A 21,298-nucleotide genomic window follows, 5' to 3' on the forward strand; every position below is an offset into this window, starting at 1 on the left:
AGGTCCACTTAGGGCAAATCGGCGGATCGTCCATCCATTATTCAATCTGGCGATCGCGGCCGTTGTCGCGCTGAAGGGGAGCCTAATCGCGACGGGAGAGTCAAGCCGGACGCGACGAAGAGACGACGACGTCAACGGCCAATCTGCGGGCCCGAATCACGCCGGGTGTCGGCCAAATCAAATGGGGAACAAAGTGCGTCTCTCGGGCATCGTCTGTTGCAAGGACCTTGGCGCCATTGTGCTCCCCTTTAGACACTCCGTGTCACCGTGCATAACTTGTCTGTATTGCGTCGCCACAGCACGGATGACACGTGCCGGCGATTTGCATGCCGGCTCCTGGTACCGACCCCGGACCAAGCCCAATGTGCACTTGGACCACGATACCACGTCGCCTTAATTGGACTTGATGGACTATTTTGTTCGCGAATTCTTCTCTCGCGCGCTTCTCGCGCAATAACTGGGTCAGTTCCAAGCTGCGGTGTGACGGCTACGAATTCAATTTTTTCTTCGATATCTTTTATATTTATGGAAAAATTAAATGAGGAATTTGGGAAACGTTTTGCATTGCTAATACTAATGCAAAAAGTGACGGGGATGACTTAATTTAAATTTTGTTAAATATTCGACACAGCACTTTTATATCTTGAAGAGATAGGTGGAAACATTTCTAAAGAACGTGCTACGTTAGGATGCTCAAAATAATAAAAAGTGTATAAATTAAAATAAAAAATTTAGCAATTATATTTTAATTTGTTGTTCTAGTTGCAACTAAGTGTTCTCTTTATAACAAAGATGCCTGCCAAAAATAATAAAATTTTCTTGAACATGACTTTACTCGAGCTTTCTTTTATTCAACCTTCTGTTTAACCGTTTTCTTTTAGCTATCGCGTCACGATTTCGCGAGGATCAAAGAAAAAGACCATGTCGCGCTATTCTTCAGATACTGTGGTTATCACAGGACTTCGGTTCACGTGTCGCGACAAAAGAGAAAGGCAAGAGGAATGCGCGCGGAAAAGTTTCGATAGCAACTCTAATCGTGAATTAGAGAAGCACATAAGGATAAGGAGTGAAACGAACGATTGAAAACGACACGGAGAGCTGACGAACGGAGAGCATAAGTGGGGGGCACCTGCGAGTGTTTCTCGGCCAACATCCACACACGGCATCGCAAGGTAGAACGGCTAATTGCAGTTGTACCTGCGTCACCTGTGCGCCGCCGTACTCGCGATTTTGTTTCCGCATCGGATACGCATTCGTTCTCCAAAGCCGCCTTCTCGCACTTTTGCACACTTTCGTTGCTGTACCTTTTAAGAATACTTTTCGTATTATTTTTTTCAAATTGGAATCATGCGACGAGGATCTGTTAGTAGTTGGCAGTCCTATGGACAGCGAAATTGTAAGTGATAACAGCTGTTTTTATTTATGTCTGTCATTGATTCTAAATTCGTGTTAATGGAATAATTACACTTAAAATTCTAACCTTTTGTATTAAAAATATATTTTTAACATCTTTTTTTTAGTTTTGAAAATTAACATAATTAATTTAAAATTGCCCAAAAATATTATTAAATTAATGTCAAATATGAAAGCGGAAAACTAAAATAATCTATTATGTTGATCATCATTTTTAGAAAAAAATTTTAGAAAATGTAGTTTTATTATAAATATTCTTTTGTTTAAAGTTAATTTTTCTTATTGGGAAATTATATATAATATATTTATGGGCATCATTAATTTATTTTACATTTCATATATTACTCTGATTGTTTCGTCATTTCGGTATCGGTTACATTTATCATTCAAACATTATTTACATATCTTAGATAATACTTGGAGAAACAATTTTTTTTGCTTTTCAAATTAATTTTTATTTTAATGTTTTATTTGTGAATTGTTTGTAACAACTTCAATCGAATTAATTTATTTGGATTTTAATATAAGCGTGGGAGATTTTGAGAATACGGTTTTCAATTTTCTATTATATGCAACGCAAAACTCGTAAAAATTAATTTTAATTATTTAATATTTATTTAGTAACAATAATTATAATTTATTTACTTTATTAAATTACAAATAAAACATTAGTAAGCAAGTAATATGATGTACGTTATTGTTAATTAGCTCAGTCAGTTAAAAAATAAAGGCGACTCTCTGTTAAATAACTCAATCACTTATATTCAGACAAGCTTGTTGTATTCAACGCGTTAAATCATTGTAAATTCAACAAAACGTGTCTCTTGGAATAAATATCATTTTTTAAAAATATGTATATGCACGAACGTCGAAGTGGTGTCACATTAATTTTGAGTATTTCGAAATAACTCTCCCGTACATTAATTATGTTATTACTGATGCTATCTGTCCGCGTTACATATGCGTTGCTAACTTGGAGGTTACCTTGAATATTCACTCGTTATATCCTCGTTATTAGTATTAATGCGCGAATTTTTATCAACATTTTTCATGATTGCAAAGAAAATTCAATTTCAATTTTATTGAAGATTAAGTTGTAATGTGATTTTTGCCGATTGAAATATTACATAATTTTATTTTACAAAGAAATATATATAAGTTAAAGAATGTGAATACTTGATCTTTTCTCGTTTAACATGAAATTTTATCAGTTTCATTATCTACTTTCAAATTGTACTAACAATTGTATCGACATATAATTAAAGAAAGTTTATTTAGATGTAACTGAGTACTTGAGTTACATTGGCATCTAATCAGAATTCAAAGAATGTACCGCAACTTTTCTTGGTACATCTTTTTATCTTGAACACAACATTAAGATATTGACGTTTATGTGACAGTCACGTTCACATGGTGTAATGAGAAAGATGATTTAACATCGTACCGCAACCAAACATAACAACAGAGAATTTCTGAATAAATGATAAAAATATTTAGAGCAAAGAGAGAATAATTAATTAATTGAGGTCTGCAAATAATTGTTAATCTTAATTTAAAAGGAATTTTAACGTAGCAGCTTCCAGTGTGCTCCATCTCAATCACATCATCGAACTTTAAATTCCTAACAAATTGCATAAGTAATGCATTTTATTACATAAAGACAAACTAAAATTCTAAATTAAGATAATACTTTAAATTTTAATTTGTAGATACAAATAATATTTTCTTCCTCAGTTTCTGACAATGCGAATTTATATTTGATTCTCACTGTTGACACATTACAACATCATAAGTATTTGATGAAGTGCAGTGCAGCAACTTCAGTTGCATTTTTATGTTGAATGTAACAGCGTCTTATTAATAGTCACGCCTGTTTTTGTAACAAACGTGCCTTGTTAGAAATTACGCCCGGTATAAAAATCAATGCAAACTATCGCCGCTAATGCCGTGCGAACGGCAACGATACGAGCGTTATCGGCGCGACGGTGATTACGCGAATGCTGGGAGTTGATACGTAGTCGGCGTGAGGTGCACGAGCGGAACCTTGAAACCGCGTCCTCTTGCCGTGTTCACGGGCCCATCGCGGATTCTCGCATCACGGGAAACCAATTTCGATGACATCATCCGCACGTATTCCGCGTTTTTCTAACGTTACACTGCTAACGCAAAATTCATCGCGATGGATGCGCTTACAGATAATTGCGATTTGCTTTGACAAATTGTTGTATACGGAAGATCAAGTATGCGACTCGATCGCTCCGATTCATCGATTGTTAGCGTTGTTTACAAGCCTCTCTATAATTTTCGCGAGACTATTATCTTAATTACACTAAGATTCTATGATTTGATTGATTGTAAACTGGAAATTGCTGGTCTAATTACGATAACTTGTTAGATTTCTGAGAAAATAAATGTCTGCTAAGTAAAAGGTATTTATAGCAGAGAGACATATAATCGAAGAAAAAAAAAGGAATTTTTCATTTTTACATAGTCTGAGATTAATTTTAAAGTTTCTTTAACATCTATAAATATCTTTATTTTATTAAAATGATATATATTACAAGTTAATGATTATATATATTTTTTGTTATTTAATAAATTATAATATATTAGGATAATTTTTCTTGGCTTGATGTATTGACCTTATTACCTTATTATTTATTGCTTTGCATTACCGAGCTTTTTATAAATTTGTGTTTGCTTATTAAAATGTTTATTTTATTTATTTAGTCTTTGTTTATTTTTGTAATTTTGTAATACTTTTTAAATAAGAAATTATAAGAAATTCCGACTGCTTTAATATTCAAAGAAATTTATTATTTAAAGTACAAATCTTTAAATAAACAAAACAGTTTTGAGGATATATATAATATAAAATATTTTAATCCTTGTTCTTTTAACACATAAAATTAAAGAAAAATGCAGGCACTTTACGTTATCGATTTCTCTCAAGCTCTTTGAAAGGAAAATATCCCATTAAAAGAAAAAAATAGTTAAAAATGATTAAATGCTACTTAGATTAATAATATTTAATAACTTGTAATATTTACTTGTCAAGTGGCTCGTTACTTGATCGGCACAACTGACGATCAATTTAAAAAGTGTTACAACCTGTTGGAAGGGAACAATAAGTAGCAATATTGAATGCGACACTAAATGTGCGCATCTTTTTGTCGCGCCTTTAATACTTTCAGCTGACTGCATGATGCAGACATATGAGGGTAACACTGCGTTACCTCCGCCTTGCGAGGAAATTGTCCATGAACGAAAAGGCGGTTGGTTTTTAACGTACAAAAAGATCCTCTCCTTCATTGTCCTGTTCGTGATCGTTGTGGTCGTCGCCGGTCTGATCGGTTGGAATCTCGGCACGATGCCCAAAAGGAAAGTGAGTGATCTGTCGTAACGATTAATACTTGTCATTAATATCATACTGGCGTTTAATATTTTATCATTGCAATTTTAAACTCATTACTTTTGAGATAAGAAAAATTAAAATTATAAAATAAAACATTTGTTTATTTGTACATCTATTTTTTGATGACTTATGGATTAAAATTATGTATTTAAAATTATTCATTTAGACAAAAATATTGTTATTTTAAAATTACCGTCATTAGCATTAAATTTTAATTAATGAGTCAGTGCCATTTTACATTTTACAGCTTGAAAAATAATGGAATAGAACATCTTTCTCTTTCTTTAAGAGGATGCTAAACTGCCCGTCAAACTTGATCGATGTCGATAATGTAGAATCATTCGTTTATTCTTGTTCATAAAAATATTCGCTTTAAAATACAAATTATGTAGCTTATACGTAAAAATGAATGGTATTCGTTAGTTCAGAACAGATTGAGGATCGACCTCGATCAAGTTTGATGGGCAGTTTAGCATCCTCTTAATAAGTATTAATAATAATCTTTCTCAAGCTCTGCGCTCTCTGTTAATTAGATATACGATCCATTAGCTCTTATTGAGAACGAGGTGGAGGAAGGGGACGATGTCGTTGTTGCCTCGATATCGCCTTACGTTCATCCTTTGAGATATAATCTTGAATTGACGCTGTCGAACGACGTCAACGCGACATCGAAGCTGAAGGGGCAAACCGTCATCGAATTTCGTGTAGACGACACAACCCCATTAGATAAATTGTCTCTAAATGCGAGAAACATCACGGTGACGCGTTACAAGCTGTCGCTCATGGAAGAGAACGGCGCGCGAGCAAAAAGGAGGCGTAGGAGACGCGCCGAGGATGATACGGGCGGCCAAGAGAACTCTGGTATTTCCTTCGAAAATGCATAGATTCTCGATCCGTCACTTTTCCTTATCAAAATCACTTTTTGCTCTCTTAGATTCTAATTAAAAAAAATTTATACTTCGGTCGACAAAGAATTAAGAGGAAAATCGATCGCGTTCCGATCACTCAACTTAATCATTCGATTTAAATTCGACTTATGTAATGACTAAGTAGTTGCCTTTAACGACTTTTAAAATAAAAATCTAACTGTGTAGCTGTCAGGTGTAACCGAGACCAGTGTTTTGCCAGATTTGGATCGTAATCTGTGCCACGAGCGCGACTCGTGCTTGTTTCATTTGGATTATAATCACGCACCGCGAATTGCCCGTCATTACGAGGCAGCGGGTTAATGTACGATTTAACAAAGCAACAGATTCTTGGTAGCGAATTATGCGCGACTAGTATACACCTGTGCCAATATCTCGTACAATAGCGTGCAGGTGGTCAATTGCGTAAATCTTGGCGATAAATTCTAAAATAAAAAGAGAAATAACTTAATTCTTACCGTTTTTTAAATTTACGTAACTGAGTTGGTTTAATTTTGTCTCATTCTTTGGTCTGAATAAAGGACATTACCGTGATTAAAGATTCGTGCTTTTGAATTTGCTTAAAACTTTCGTTTACTCCTGGAAAAGAGTTACGTAATCGATTGTGCGTCTAATGCCGGTCTGTTCGGTGCAGACAATGCGACTACCATTTTGGCCTCTGCCGTCACGTCGTCTTCGCAATTGGAAAATCAGGAAACAGTTGTTACGGAACATCCTCCGGGAAATGCGACCGTCTCGGGAAACGAAACTGCTTCCTCGACAAGTGAAAGCTTGTCGATGCCCGATGAGAAGACCACGGAATCCGCGAACACGACGACAGAATCTGAATCGACTACGGTCACTTCCGGCGATAGAAACGTAACCGACGTGAAGATCGAACGATACGAGGTGGATGCTAATAACGGATTACATGTGATATATCCGGCCGTCGCCGTGAGCTCAGGAACGTACAGCTTGGAGATCGATTACGAGATTTTGCTTGATGGCAAAGCGATTTATTCCGCAGGCTTCAACGAGTCCCGTGAAGGAAGGTGAGTTTTTTTCCGTGTGATTGTAGCAAGGAAAAAAAGCAATTAACTAATTGCTGATTGCACTAGAATTAAAACATTATCTTGTAACAGATATAGCTATTCATAGAACCATAAGTCAAATTTTTTGAAAATGACAAAAATTATTCGAAAGCTGTTAGAAATGTATTATTGATATTTTTGAATAATATATAAAATTATTAAAAAATATGTCCTTATATCATTTTTGTTCCTGTTTTATATTAAAACTTTTTACTTTTGGAAGTTTAATATTGATTTGATTAATGTACATTAAAGAAAATTTCTTCAAACATTATTGCTAGAGTTTGTGTCTTTAACCTAAGCATTTAAAAAATGCCTGCTTAATGGAATCATGCTTTGATAAATTTTCGAATTTTACATCTAATTTTGATAGACCGGTAATCGGGACGCGGTTGAAACCTATGGGAGCTTCACATCTTTTGCCTCTTTTCGATGATGTGAATCTCAAGGCTATCTTCTCGGTGTCCGTGATACGTCCGCGTGAAACAAAAGTCCTAACGAACATGCCTGTTAATATTTCCAAAGACATGTGAGTATTTTATGCTGTTAACTGCATCTGTGTCAATCTTTACGTGCTTATTGTTGGAAGACTATATCAGTTTGGAATAGTAAAACTGTCCAGTTTTACCATTTGTTTTTTCAACTGTGTTTCTTCAAGTGAAGAAACAGAGTTTTAAAAAACGTATGTGAAGTAAAAATAGACAAATTTGAAATTCTTATCCAGTCCTGATCTTAAATAAACCGTGCCATCAAATTTTACTTTAATCAATTTGTAATTCGATCCTTTCTCATTTACAATTTAAAATACGTCGAAATTATAAATTGTATTAAGTAATAATTGCACCGGTGGAATTTATATTTTGATAAAAAAATCCTTAATTATAATAAAATTTTTACAGTGTCATTATTTTTTTAGATTTTTCTTCCTATGTAATTTTTACATGATTTTTATGTATTGAAGAAGTGATCAATAGGTGATTTGTATCTTTAAAGATCGGATGATCGGGTAATCGACATCTTCAGCGATACTCCATTGTTGTCGCCTTACAATCTAGCTTTCGTAATGGGCGAGATCGGGTCATTAGGCGAGACGAAAACGGGACTTGATAACACGACAGGAGTGACTTTCTGGGGCGATCCGAAGAGGCGATCCCGAGGAATTTACCTTCTCGACAAACTTGACCAAATTGTTGTACGTTTTAACGATATATTCTCGATGCCTTATCCGCTACCGAAATTGGATATCTTTGCATTACCGTCGCAAATCGTCGATAATGCCGGAAACCTGGGATTGATATCATTAAAGTAAGAGAGATCACCATTATTTCATTTACAAAATTTCAAAGCTATTTCGCTGAAGAAAATTACTAATTTTCTTATAAACTTCAGACTCAGAGAGATGATAGAAAAACTTTATTTTTATCAAAACTAATTTTTAGAACTAATTTTAAGTGGTTTTTGTTTTAAAGCAAATCTCTAATTTAAAATGTAATGATAATAAAATATAAACAATTTCCAAATCTAACAAAATCTGTTAACCGAATAAAATTTTGAAAGAATCTATTAAAGATTCTTATTTAAGCTAAAATATTTTTAAAATATATTTTTATATTTATTTATACAAAAATTCATTGTCTTTTTTAAAGAGAAAATCTTTTTAAATTGTTAAATTATTAAAATACACTTGCAAGTTATGTTAAAAAAAACCGCGACTGAGTACAAATGTTTTGCCAGACTTATCCATTATACTCTACGATCGCTCTACGTTCGATGTCGCGTTATATCAGGTTAAATTGTTTTCAAGGCAATCGCTCTTCTACGCCGCGGATCGATCTCCCATGGTCACAAAGACGGACGCGTTAAGCGCTCTGATAAGCCTGATAGGAGAACAATGGTTGGGCGGCGTCGTGAACATGAAGAACTGGACGGACGTTTGGCTACTTGAAGGCACCACTCTTCACTTGCGACACGCGATGATCGAGAAGGCACATAACTGGAATAATATTTGCAACATCCATTAACTCTAAAAGTGCATACCGACATCCGACAAACAATATTTTGTGCTAAAATATATGTTAAATTATATTAAAATTATGTGCTTTTAAAGTTAATATTGAATTTTACATTAATTATTTTGAAAAGATAATACAAGTAATTAAATAAAAAAGAATTTGGTTTACACAACTTGCGAAATTTTAAGATAATCATATAATTTACGTATTAAAACAATAAAATGTTTTATTTTGAAATGTATAAAGAAGTAAAATTCTTTATGTAAGAAAAGAATTTTTAATTTATTTCCGTAATTGTTTACTTCTTAATTTTACATAAATATTTAAAGAAAGTTGACTTCTTTGTTTTTCCTTTTAATTTGATTTTTAGTTTATTACCTTTTTAAAATAATTGACAGTGCTTGAATAAGGACAGCACTTTTCCAAACCGAGGAAAGCAAAGTTTTTATGAGATTCTATTTTCAGATAGACTCATCACTGGGCTCCAATCTTGCCTTTCTCGCTAACGTACAATGGGATGCCATGGAAGAAGATAGTTACACCGTTTCAAAGCCTCTGCAATCAAACGTCAATCCTGCCTATCTGGATTTCTCGGATGACAATGCTCGACACAAAAAAGGTAAAAATCGTCTATTAAATCAATTATTTCGAGCAATGCTTATGATACTTCCGAGTATCAATATCTTGCTCCTGATATTAAACGTTAGTGAATACTATTGGCATTAATATTTTATTTTCAATATTGGTTGCATATCAACACTTGGAAGTGGAGTTGTGACTATTCGACTTTAATATTTCTTACACAATAATAAATATATCCGCAAATGATATGAATAAATAGTAGAATATTATTACAAATACACAAAACATTAATATGTATTATTTATACAAATTACCTAAAATTTGCTTTGTATGCTTTAACATCTAATTTTACAGCAAATTGAAAGTTTGTATCCATTTTTGATATTTTTTGACCTCTCGCTTTTTCCAACTTTTAAAATTAAATATTCGATAAGTATCTGAACCAGTACATTTTTTTTTTACCTTGTGAGAGCACGTGAAATATTGTCGAATAGTCTCAGCTCTACTCGAAAGGCAGTACCGAATATACGCTGTCGTAACGCTGCATAATGTGATTTTGCATTCTGACTGCTTCTTGTAGGTGCATGCTTGATTCGCATGTTGCATGGCGTGATAAACGATACCGCCTTTAGGAACGGCTACCGGAAATTCATAGCGAGGTGGTGGGTATATATCACATTATCGTCATTTTATCCTTCAACCTTTGAGCCGGTCGTGGTCCGTTCATTAATCGCAGTGATCCCAGCATCGACGTTTATAATATCATCTCGTTCGGCCGCCCGCCCGCCCGCCCGCTCGTGCGGCACGCCGTGATTCAGTCGTCGAAACGATAATCGACGCGCTTTACAGCGAGTTATCCCGTCGGCTTTATGGTAATGCCAGTCGTTGAATGTCACGAGCTGCCAGCCATTATTCCTCATGCTTCTTTATCGGTCTCGTTACATAAGTGTACCTATCACCGATATACATATTTTCGCTGGCATTGAATCGCAATGTCGTACAAACGTACAAATCTATACAATCTCGTCTCGTTTGATAGACACATGCGCGAAGCGTCAAGTAGTAGTGCCCCCATTTTGCACACTAATTGTAAATAAAATAAAATTATCATATTGAATTAAAATTGTACTGAGACTTTTGTAAATTGTTTTAGGAACTATTCGACAGCAAACGTCAACGACTTCTGGGAAGCGATGGCGGAAGAAACCATAGGTTTACCCATAGAAATCACGTTGTCCGAGGCGATGAATTCTTGGACTTTGCATCGCGGATATCCGATTGTCAGCGTCCAGAGGAAATACGAGGAAGGCACCGCCGTCATTCGACAGGTGCGATTTAAATACTACGAATTAAATTGTATGTTTAATCTTCTAGGGAAAGGGGAGCATTTATAATTTGCAATGAAATATTTATTACCCTCAATTATATTGTTGCACAGCAAAGATTTACGTATGACCAATCACCGTCTGACACTCAACCGACGTGGTACGTGCCGCTCGACTATATTAACAAATCAAGCAATGATTGGTCATCTCCGACAAAGACATGGTTGCATTCCGAAGAGGAAATTGTAGTGCATAATGTTGGTGCTTATGATTCCTGGGTTGTGTTCAATGTGAATAAAACAGGTGGGCTGCAAAAATATTTCTCTTAAAAAATGCCCTTAACGTTCAGTTACGAAAAATAGACATTTCTAATAAAATTAGCATAAATATTTCTTAAAATTATATTATTACATATAAAATTACTATTTATTTTTTCTAGATAACGTTTTTAAAAAATAGAATATTATAAATAACAGATAAAATAAAATTGAGTTCCAAATTTTGTTGTTTTAAACAAAATTATGGAAATTACATCAAAATTGAATTATTTGTCTAATAAAATCATCTAATACGCCTTTTACTTTTATTTATTTCTAACGTTTCCTTCTTTTTCTCTTAATCATTCTTAGCAAAATATAACAAAATTCTGATTTTGCGACAAATAATCCTTTTAACTTTTATTCACGCGGAAAACTTCTTGGCCAGAGAATGACACATTAATTTTAATATCCTCGAGTTTAAAGTAAAATTACGAAAGGGGATGCAAGTGTCTGCTCTATCGTTATTAATTGCTTTCAAGGTTATTATCGTGTGCACTATGACGAGGAAAATTGGAAGCTCCTGACGAAGGCTTTCGAGGAAAATCACGAGGCCTTTCCGCCAGAAACTAGGGCGTCGCTCATCGACGATGCGCTTGGACTTGCCGCGGTCGGCTTGACGAAATACGCGACCGCTTTTGACTTTATTAAATATATGCAAATGAAAGAACGGCATTACGCTCCCTGGGGTGCTTTGATGCGTCACCTGTTCAAGTTAAACGGTCTTCTTTACGAGACGTCTGGTTTTAGCGAGTTTCAGGTAACACTTGAGGAACTATAAAGAGAAATTAAAAAATGTTAAAAATGAAACATCAATTTAAAAAAAGTTTGGACAAATTATTCATACTTAATTGACATTTAGAAAGTGATTAGCTTTGTAAAATATATTATTAGATAAATATTTTATAAAAAATAATACGTTTGTAAATATAATATTTAGCACTATAATAAAAAAACATATGTAAAACTGTCGAAGAGATATTTAAGAGAAACTTATATTTAAATCTATTTTTATTTATCATATTTATTTTTTGTGTATAAAGCAACAGACCTGTGACAAGCATAAATGTTTAAGATTTAAGAAATTTGCAAGTTAAAATTGACTTAAAAACACAATAATTTAATTATGGCTCAATAGTAATAAAATTAAGCAACTTTATGAATAAACCGTTACAGGAATTTACATTAAGATTTACTTCAAAACTGTACTCGGACGTGGGGTGGAAAATCGATGAGGGATCTCGACTAACTTTGATCGCTCTTACGATAGCGTGCGCGTTTGAGAACTCGGAATGCCTCGAGTGGGCCAGGATTCATTATGAGAAACTGAGAGACCATTCAGATGCAGACGAAATGTAAGTTCGACAAAAATATCTAAAATTCCATTCGAGACTCGTTCTTATCTACATTATAGTTTTCGGCGATATGTGGTACAATTTTAATAATTGGTTACTTAATATTAATTTTTGCTTATAGACAATACTAACCGTAACACGTATTTTTATAATGTAAAGGAAATGCAATTCTTGTACGACAAGAGAGACACGCGTTTCGAAAAAATTTCTGCTTTTGAAACAATAATCTCGTTTCGATTTCACGGTTCATTTTGGAACTTTGATTGTTTCAGTGTACCAGCTTATGCGCGTGAAATACTGTACTGCATGGTTGCTCGATACGGCACGCGAAACGAGTGGAATTTCTTCATCGAGAAGGCAAATTCCACTGCGGATCGAGATGAAAAGAATCGTCTTTTATCGGCGTTTGGATGCTTTCAGACGCCATGGATTCTGCAATCGTAAGTAGAATTGTTAGTAATACAATATCATTGATTTCTTATTACTTATTTAATTTTTATCAATCTTTTATATTTTATATTAATTTTAATTCTCTATTCGAGTAGGATACATTTAATATTAAAATTAAACAATGCGAAACGCATTAAATAAAATTTAAATAAAAAAATATTTCTGTATATCAAAAAATAAAGTTGCTAAGTAATTAATAATTTTCAAAAATTTTCTACAAAGAAAAAACAAATGTATATAATTATTTGACAGTATGTCTGCGGATATATAATGTATGTTAATTTGTGTTAGGATACTTAGCGAGCTTCTCGAAGGAAAGATGTACAACGAGGACGAGACGCAAAGGATCTTAAGAAGTTTTCCGCAAAACCCAGTCGCTGCGGAAATCGCCTCCAAGTTCGTCCAAAATAATTGGCAGGTTATCGTCACAAGGTACTTTGCAACTTTCTTATCTCTCCGTCGAACTTGTAAGCAGATTACGATGTACTCTCATGTCTGTTTAGATTCTCCAAATCTCGTCGGATCCTAAAAGCTTTCGCATTGGCGATGACGAACGGCTTGATCAGCGAGGAAGACTTTGAAGATGTAAGTGTGATTTAGTATTATGTATTGAAAAACAATAATTTATATTAGAATAAGAGAGCATTAAAATAATTAATAATAACTCTCCAATAATTCTATCAAAGTAATTATATAAAATAGGAAAATAATTATATAGAATACTAGCTATGCCCTGCCACGCGTTGCTGTGGCTCTCTATTCTTATGCTGTTTTTTTCAAACTTTCTTTGCTTTCGTTGTTTAACTTTCAAGAGCCTTGCTTTACTGTTGCTCTTTTTATTTTATTTTTGAATAAGCATTTATCTATCTTTAATAAATCTAATATTCATTTATTCACGTACTTCTGACTTTTTTTTCTAAAAGCTGACATGGATTTAGAAATCCATTCAAAAGACTGTTTTAAATAAGTTCCTTTTTTTCAATAAAATAACAGCCATCTTTATTTTTCTTATTACCTTAATTTAAACACAATAGAAACATTCTTCGCCTCTCTCGGTCTCTCCCGTCTCTCCTGGTCTCTCCCCGCTCTCCCGGTCTCTCCCGGTCTCACCCCGTCTCTCCCGGTCTCTACCTGTCTCTCCCCGTCTCTCCCGGTCTCTCCCCGTCTCTCCCGGTCTCTCCCCGTTTCTCCTCGTCTCTCCCCGTCTCTCCGGTCTCTCCCCGTCTCTCCCGGTCTCTCCCCGTCTCTCCCCATCTCAATGTGTCAAAATTTCAATAATATTAATGAAAAACTATTTTTTACACTTAAATTATGGCCATCATTTTTGAAACACCAAGTATATCCAAAATCAGATCCCATAACAACACTCACGGTTACGAATGCAACGTTGTGTCAAAATTTCAAAGCAATCGGTGAAAAACTTACGGAGATCTTAGATGACGAACAAACATTTACATTTTTATTTATATAGATGAATAGAAGATTAATAAAATGTCGAAACTTTTTATAACCTTGCAGTGCCTTATATAATTATTTTAATGATCCAACAAAACTATTTCAAATCTGTATTTATATGTATAGCTCAATTTTTCGATACTTGGTGCAGTTTTAACGTTTGCTTGATCCTTCAGTTTCAGACTTTCAGCGAGTCCAATCTCGAAAGCATAAAGATCGTGGGATATAACATGGCGATGGTCGAGGCGCATGCTAAATTCGCGATAAAGTGGTTAAAGGAATCCTTGCCGGAAGTGCAGGAGTGGCTAACCGCGAACAATTCCACGGAGGCATCGATATGAATAATTGTGAGGTCTGTCGGGTGCAGAGAGCGGGATGAAGAGGAAATTACGTCCCCACCCCGCGCACCCTGTAAAATCTATCGATTCGCCTTCGTCGTCGTGGCAGTCGGCACTCGCACGCAGAAAAGAACTGCGGAGGGAACTTTCTTTTCTACGACAACAAGTTTTTATTTCTCCGTATGCTTTTGTCAAGCATGATTACAAAACCAAGCAACAAGAATCTCGTCCTTATATCGTGTTAGCCTTAGAACGACGGTCGTTAGTATAATCAGTTTAGTAGGTACATATTTAACAAACGATATACATAATAATCGTATCTAACGGTAATTATTCCATTATTATTCCAATGTTTTACCGTAAAACTCTCCCCGTTCTCGCTCACGCGAGAAGTGGCGCTCTATTGCTATACGGTACGCTCGTTTTACAACGCACTATGTTATCTCGTTTACAATAATCTATCCGTACCGTCCTTTTACTCCTCCCTCGTCTTTAGCCTAAACTCGTTAAATGCGTTTAATATTCGCAAGCTATCAGATACGCAGTTCAGGGGTTGGAAGCGATGATTTATCGTCAGTTGGGACACTCGGGGCGTTAGAAAGTTAAACTGCCCGGCGATTAAAGTCGAGGTCTCAAAGGCACCGCGAGGCCGTACCTCGCTCCTCGCGTGTGCTGTCCAGACCCCTTCGAGACGAAGTTAAAATCGCGGAACTGCACAACGCCGATTTCACACACCTCGGCGACGTCCAACCCACTTTTTACAATGCATTTAGCGCTAAATGCGACTCTTCCTACGCCGTATCCGCACGGTAACGCGAACGGTTCGCAAACATGTACGTTTAACGCTAAATACAGCCGCCTTTGTTTTTTTTTTTCACCTTATATCGAGTAACATATCCTCACACTTGGACAAGCTGCAGAGATGATATTAAAAGAATTGGACAGCCGCGTGTAACTGTGGCCGCACAGTTTTCATCTAATATGTCTGCGTTATGCGAGAATTCTCTCGTATCGAATCCAGCGCACTTGGCGCCGAAGGCGCCATTCATCTGTTTGGAAATAAAATTTCTCGGTGTACGAGAACTTCAAAAAATGTGTTTATTTTCCGGTCTCTCACACGTTGCAGGGATTATTTTTGTGAAACGAGACGTACCCGCTTCTAACGAAGCATGTGGATTATATTGCAAGTGAATATTTGTTCACAATTTTACACTACACAACAGTTGCAATTTACTAGAGTTTGGTTTTTGTTATACACAGGATTTATAATTAAAAATCGGAACAACGCAGTTTTGTTGATATTAATTGTTAAAAAAAGCAATTTGAAATATTTTGTTCCGAAGCCCCTCGTTTTAAAGGATACGTCTTATTTCGTTAATAACCCCTTCAATTAATCGCTTGGGAAAAGATATCGATCGTTTATTGTCTTTATACAATTCACTCGATTTTACCAGACGCACTATCATCAGTGTTGCGTGTGAGCGCATTGTCGACATTCCAAAACGATCGCAATACACATCGGCACGATAAAATGGCGAATTGTTAACGTTTTGCGCGCGATCTCAAACAAATAGACGCGATTTCGAATTTCGCGGTTTTTAATTTCGCATTCGTTTCAAACGTATTCGTTTCATACGTCAAAAAGATCCGTTCTCGTTCGTTATATTTGATCATGCCTTTTAAGCGCTCTTTTTCCTTTCCTCTGAATTTCGCTCGATGCATTTAATGCGATTCAGTGCTTTGTACGTCAGCGTTGAGATAATTCTACCCTCTTTTCACCGTGACCAAACGCTAATTAATAGTGTTCGAATTTTCGATAATTCTGTCAAGCATCAATCGCAAATGGAAAAAGAACAGCGCGAGAACTTTGCGAGCGATAAATCACTTGAATATTTTAAATGGCTAATAATGTAATAAGGCAAAACGTATATCATGAGATAGTCATAATATCATAACGAAAGATTAACATTCAGAATCTCATATACATATAACGAAAATGAAATAAACAGATGTATTTCTCTTATGGTTTTTTAAAATAATTTTTTTATCGTTTTCATTATTGATGTTTTAACTGTTACTTTAATGAAATTCAAATTTAGACATTTTAATTTTTTAAAAATATGAGTAATGTTCTAGTGTTCAAAAGAATTTTTATGTGTTTACAAAGAACTTATTCTTTTTATAATATAATACAAGGATAAATAAATAAATTATTTAATAAAGTTTAATAAATAATATTGCAAATAGGTAACTTAATAAAATTTAATAAAAGTCACATAATTTAGCATTAAAAAGAATTAGCGAATGCGTAACTTGTCATGAACTATTTCTCAAACTTCATCAATCATTATTTCCCGATTAAAAAATTTCCGGTATCGCTTCAATCGTATAAGGATTGAATACATTATTATATCCGGATAACAAAGGATTTTTTAAAAAATTGCAAAATGTGACACATGTTAGTAGCGTTACGATGTGTTAAAAAGCCCCATACAATTTTTCGGAAAGGTATCGATCTTATCTGAAAATTGTAAAAAAGGGCTCAATCATTTTATAGCTTTTACTTATCGCTACATCTCGTTATTTACACGGTATTTACATCTTAAATAGCTTATTATCTTGTTATAAATAATTTATTATCTAAATGCGCATACTTTCCATTCGTTCTAACTTCAATTTTACTTTTTTCCCATTCGCGCTCTCTTCAGTCGCAATCTAAAATCATCCTACCGCTCGAATATTTTCGCAGTCGGCGATGTATGTTTGCAGGACGTTGTCTTAGCATCAATACTTCATTGCTTCTCATTAATGCTGACGATGACGAATAAAAAAAAAATGCTGAAAAGTTAATATTTCTGAAAGACGTTAAATTACAAAAATTTTCAATCTACAAAATTAACATTTTTTAAATTCATTAAATATAATTACATTATACTTATTAAACATATGTAGATGTAAACAGCGATTTATTTCTTTTTCCCTAACACTATTTTAAAATTTTTCCCTTTAAAAATTTCAAAGATTTGTATTCTGATAGAAAAAATGGAATATTGTTCTTTTTATAATATTGTCTTAATTTTTAATAGCTAATTTAAATACTGCAACTATTTTATCAAATTGATTCCAAATGATGTCATATTGCTGTAAAAATAAATATATAATAATTAAACATAGCAATCATATGATTAAAATGTAATAAAGTGCCAGATAAAGTTAATCTCCTTTTTCTTCTGACAGTTCATTAGCTAAAGCTGAAAATTAAAACTTTAACATACTGTCTCATCGCATTAATTAGAGATTAAATGTCGTTTTTGCTATAAAATCATCTTCAACGCGAATATTACCGATCGGCGTCATTTTATAATAAGTAAATATATAGCTCTATCATAGAAAATGTGTGCGTTGTTTTTCCTAACGACCTAGTGCGGAATAGATTTGTTTCGTTCTCTCTCTTTTTCTCACTAGAAGAGAAAATTCCTTGAGTCTACGTTACTAAATGCACGCCTCTCTTTACTTATCTCCCGAATTTAACACTTTGGCGTTCACTGGACGATTTTCAACTCGATCACTCTCGCCCAATATCCGGCACAGATCGATTGGCGTCGATCGCTGTGGTCAGTCAGGTAGAAACGTTTGTTCGAGTCTCGAGAAGAAATTATTTACATAAAGTTCTTTACTCGTTGATCTGTCGCTTGGCGCTCGGAAGAAGCGATCGTATGCCGGAAATTGTTCTTTACGAAGAACGATCGGTGGCCATTCGAGTGACAGTGCAAAAACGCTCCTAAAGTATCGGTGTTGCGTTTTAATGGCAGTAGTAATGGGGAATTTTTATTCTCTTCCCTCGCTGTAATAATATATATATATATATATATATATATATATATATATATATAATATATTATATTTATATATATATTTTTTTTTACAATTCAATGTATGTACTAGGTAATATTATGTCTAGAATGCGCGAAAATTATTACTCGTTAATTAGTGGCTAAAAGTCCTAAAAAACGCCGGAGAATTGGGTATATCGACGGCGAGTATATCGATCGTCGACCTAAAAGGCTATCAGTAAAGTCGATCGTGAATCCTCTTGTTTCATCGAGAGGAAAGTGTCTATTCTTTCGTGCTTTTTTTTCACATATGTAAATATCGGTAATATACGGAATAAAACCGGACGCTCGTTTCAATCTAGAGAACAATTGGTCGATTAAGTTCCTTTGAGCTCAAGCTAATGGCCTCAAACGTTGTCCTATATAAATTAATAAGTAGGATAATTCTCAGTATCCTTATAAATTTTGCAATGAATTACATATAAATTCGTGTTAAGTTATCACAGTAAAAAGTACCATCTCTGAATTTTCCTCGCTTACCCGAGAAATCGACAATTTAGACAAGAAGAGGATCCAGCATAATTCTCCGACGTTCATTTATGTTCCACGCGAGTAACAAGTCCCCACGGGCGATTCGCGACAGACGGTCGTTTAACCACAATGACAAGTATACATGACGCGTTAACCGTCTCTATAAAAGGGAACGGAAAAAGGGCAAAACAAACAATGAAATGACAACGACCACGAACTACGGTATTGAACAACGGCGTCAATAGGTTGTTCAATTCCCTACAACTATCAGCTTTAGAATTCGTATGCTTTACTTGTTCTTACCGTACTATCGATTATTTTCTTTATCGTACTCTCACGTGTTTCACTTTTTTTTTTGTTACAAAATACAATATATTCTTATCGGGACGAGGTAACACGAGACGCGTCGGCGACGCGAGATATGCGCTCTTCGCGAAGAGAATAGAAAATAGTACAATTTCATATATGAATAAAGATATTTACATTGGTTATTGGAAAAGAGAAAGAGGCGAGAGAATTTCATGATAGACACGAAATATCCGCGGAAAGATGAAACTGTGAAAGAGAATAGATACAGTAGAAACATTATCAAAAAGGAAATTTTTTTTCTAGTTGGTTAAATATTTTTCAGATATAGTCGAATAGTATTTCGCGCTACTGACGCGCCATCGGCTCGTCCGTCGCTCTTAAATACATATATATATATATATATATATATATGCTCGTATAAACGTATTACGTTTCTAAAATTATCAACTGGTTATACACCTCGAGTAAGGTTTTACGCCCTAAAGTCTGCGTACGACGAGAGTTAGCTACGCGCTGATTACCTTAATTAATTCGCGCAGTGCGAGCGGTTCGCGGCCCGCGTAAGCAAAGGGTGACACGAAATGCTCGCGAAACGCGACCTTCGTCGTTCGAGCGAAGTATTGTTCGCGTACGGATTGCTGTCGTCGTGTTGCGGTGGTACTGCGAATCTTCACCGCGACGTAGAAGCTTGCGAGCGCCAAACTTCAGGAAACTGCACGCGACAAGCTATGGAATTGATTAATGCTAAAAAAAAAAAACGTTCAAAAAGAAAAACGTTCCCGGTGTTGAATGCGCGCGCGTGTGTGTATGTGTGTGTGAAAGATGCCGCAGCAATACAACCGCAACGCGACGTCGTCGACAGTCAAAGCTATCTTCGTATTGGCTGTCCCGTTTTAGATTACAAATCTACAACGTAGACGTGAAATATGACATTAATTAACTTCGCGTTTAGTTCTAATTCGCGCCAAGTCCTACTATCTCGAATCCTATTCGAACGATAATTTAACGTCCGTCCGCGCGCGTTTAGACGAACGACAGGCGGAGATCGGAAGCTCGATCGTCGCGTTTTCTTCAGTCCCCGGGACATTTATATTATACAGCGTTACACCGTGTAACGTCCGCCTGATGTGTTACCCGATTAAATAGTGGCAGCTTGGTATTACGATTTATTTGAGCAGACTATGGTAGGTGTACGTAGATCTCCTTGCAAGTTTCGCGTTCTTATTTGGGAGACAATTTGTTCAAACGACGACGTCGCATCGAGTTCTCTCCCTTCTCTTTCTCTCTCTCTCTCTCTCTTTCGTTCAGAACTTTGTAACATCGTCTCCTTTCGCGAGGCGACTCTCACCCTTTCATCGACGACGCGGTTTTCCCAGACAGACGACGTCTATTTCGTTTCTTTCGGTTCTTGTCCCTCCCTCACAGGAGCTTAGCGTCCCGTTCGTCGTCTTTGAAATCGTCGGTCGTATACTTTCGATCACTCTTTGCAAGATCGGAGCCCTTTTGCCGTAATTTCGTCATTGTGGATAAGGAGGTTGCGGAGCTTGCGGACACTCCTAAGACTAGGTCCAGGGACTACTGGTCCTTAGTCCTTCTCTACGGTGCAGGGCTCGGGCATGGACTACTGGGGTGGACACCTCACCACTGTCGTGGTCGCGAACTCGCTGAACTTCTTGTCAATCGGCACCCGATCGTCGTAGAGAGTTGGCGCTTGCAGGATGATACCTGCGGTGCCCACCAGAACCGCCAAAGTAAAGATCCAGAGGAATAGACGGTCCAGGACCATCGCCACGTATTTCCAGTCCTCCTTTACCTGCGTGGAGGAGACAATGTCTCATTGATTCATTGAAATATTAATATACAACATTTTTTTCAGGCTAATGTAGATATTACTACACAATGTATAACATATATACCTATTAGATATTGTATTAAGAGAATTATTAAGAGAAAAGCAACCATTCAAA

The 21,298-nt window shown here is 35.5% G+C and overlaps 2 protein-coding genes and 1 long non-coding RNA gene across 7 annotated transcripts in view; 1 reads left to right on the plus strand and 2 right to left on the minus strand.

Annotated features, from left to right (window-relative positions):
* Nucleotides 1-12: 12 nt before the first annotated feature.
* Nucleotides 13-15,850, plus strand: LOC105839026 (thyrotropin-releasing hormone-degrading ectoenzyme). 2 transcript variants are annotated; one of them, XM_036291896.1, is made up of 17 exons: nucleotides 13-1,396; nucleotides 4,611-4,798; nucleotides 5,362-5,689; nucleotides 6,389-6,785; nucleotides 7,198-7,353; nucleotides 7,818-8,129; nucleotides 8,629-8,809; nucleotides 9,302-9,455; nucleotides 9,999-10,080; nucleotides 10,572-10,746; nucleotides 10,857-11,046; nucleotides 11,543-11,820; nucleotides 12,237-12,415; nucleotides 12,688-12,855; nucleotides 13,157-13,297; nucleotides 13,369-13,450; nucleotides 14,497-15,850. In XM_036291896.1, exons 1-17 carry the CDS (start codon nucleotides 1,348-1,350, stop codon nucleotides 14,659-14,661), a joined length of 3,225 nt encoding a protein of 1,074 aa, XP_036147789.1. In that variant the 5' UTR covers nucleotides 13-1,347; the 3' UTR covers nucleotides 14,662-15,850. The 2 variants fall into 2 exon arrangements, with proteins under 2 accessions (XP_036147789.1, XP_036147788.1); XM_036291895.1 differs by having other exon boundaries at nucleotides 1,348-1,396; nucleotides 4,608-4,798.
* Nucleotides 8,698-9,981, minus strand: LOC118647294. The gene is made up of 3 exons (XR_004964603.1): nucleotides 9,881-9,981; nucleotides 9,215-9,391; nucleotides 8,698-8,817 (listed from the first exon to the last, which is right to left on the minus strand). It is a non-coding gene; the product is annotated as an uncharacterized LOC118647294 (long non-coding RNA).
* A 2,723-nt stretch (nucleotides 15,851-18,573) lies between the features above and the next one.
* The window catches only part of LOC105835641 (acetylcholine receptor subunit alpha-like), a 156,235-nt gene continuing 153,510 nt past the window's right edge, over nucleotides 18,574-21,298 (minus strand). For 3 of the 4 annotated variants that reach the window (XM_036291899.1, XM_036291902.1, XM_036291901.1), the window contains one exon: nucleotides 18,574-21,144. In XM_036291899.1, the coding sequence (XP_036147792.1) occupies nucleotides 20,953-21,144 (192 nt within the window). In that variant the 3' untranslated portion in view covers nucleotides 18,574-20,952. The remainder of the gene's footprint in view (nucleotides 21,145-21,298) is intronic. The other variant, XM_036291900.1, reaches the window with a different exon arrangement.

Source organism: Monomorium pharaonis, chromosome 9, assembly GCF_013373865.1.
Source record: "Monomorium pharaonis isolate MP-MQ-018 chromosome 9, ASM1337386v2, whole genome shotgun sequence".
Lineage (NCBI taxonomy): Eukaryota > Metazoa > Arthropoda > Insecta > Hymenoptera > Formicidae > Monomorium > Monomorium pharaonis.

Coding starts and splice junctions, on each gene's coding strand:
- LOC105839026 (XM_036291895.1), top strand. CDS start 1,348: ATGCGACGAGGATCTGTTAGTAGTTGGCAGTCCTATGGACAGCGAAAT. Junction 9,456..9,998: donor CAATGCTCGACACAAAAAAG/GTAAAAATCGTC, acceptor TGCTTCTTGTAG/GTGCATGCTTGATTCGCATG. Junction 11,821..12,236: donor CTGGTTTTAGCGAGTTTCAG/GTAACACTTGAG, acceptor AAACCGTTACAG/GAATTTACATTAAGATTTAC.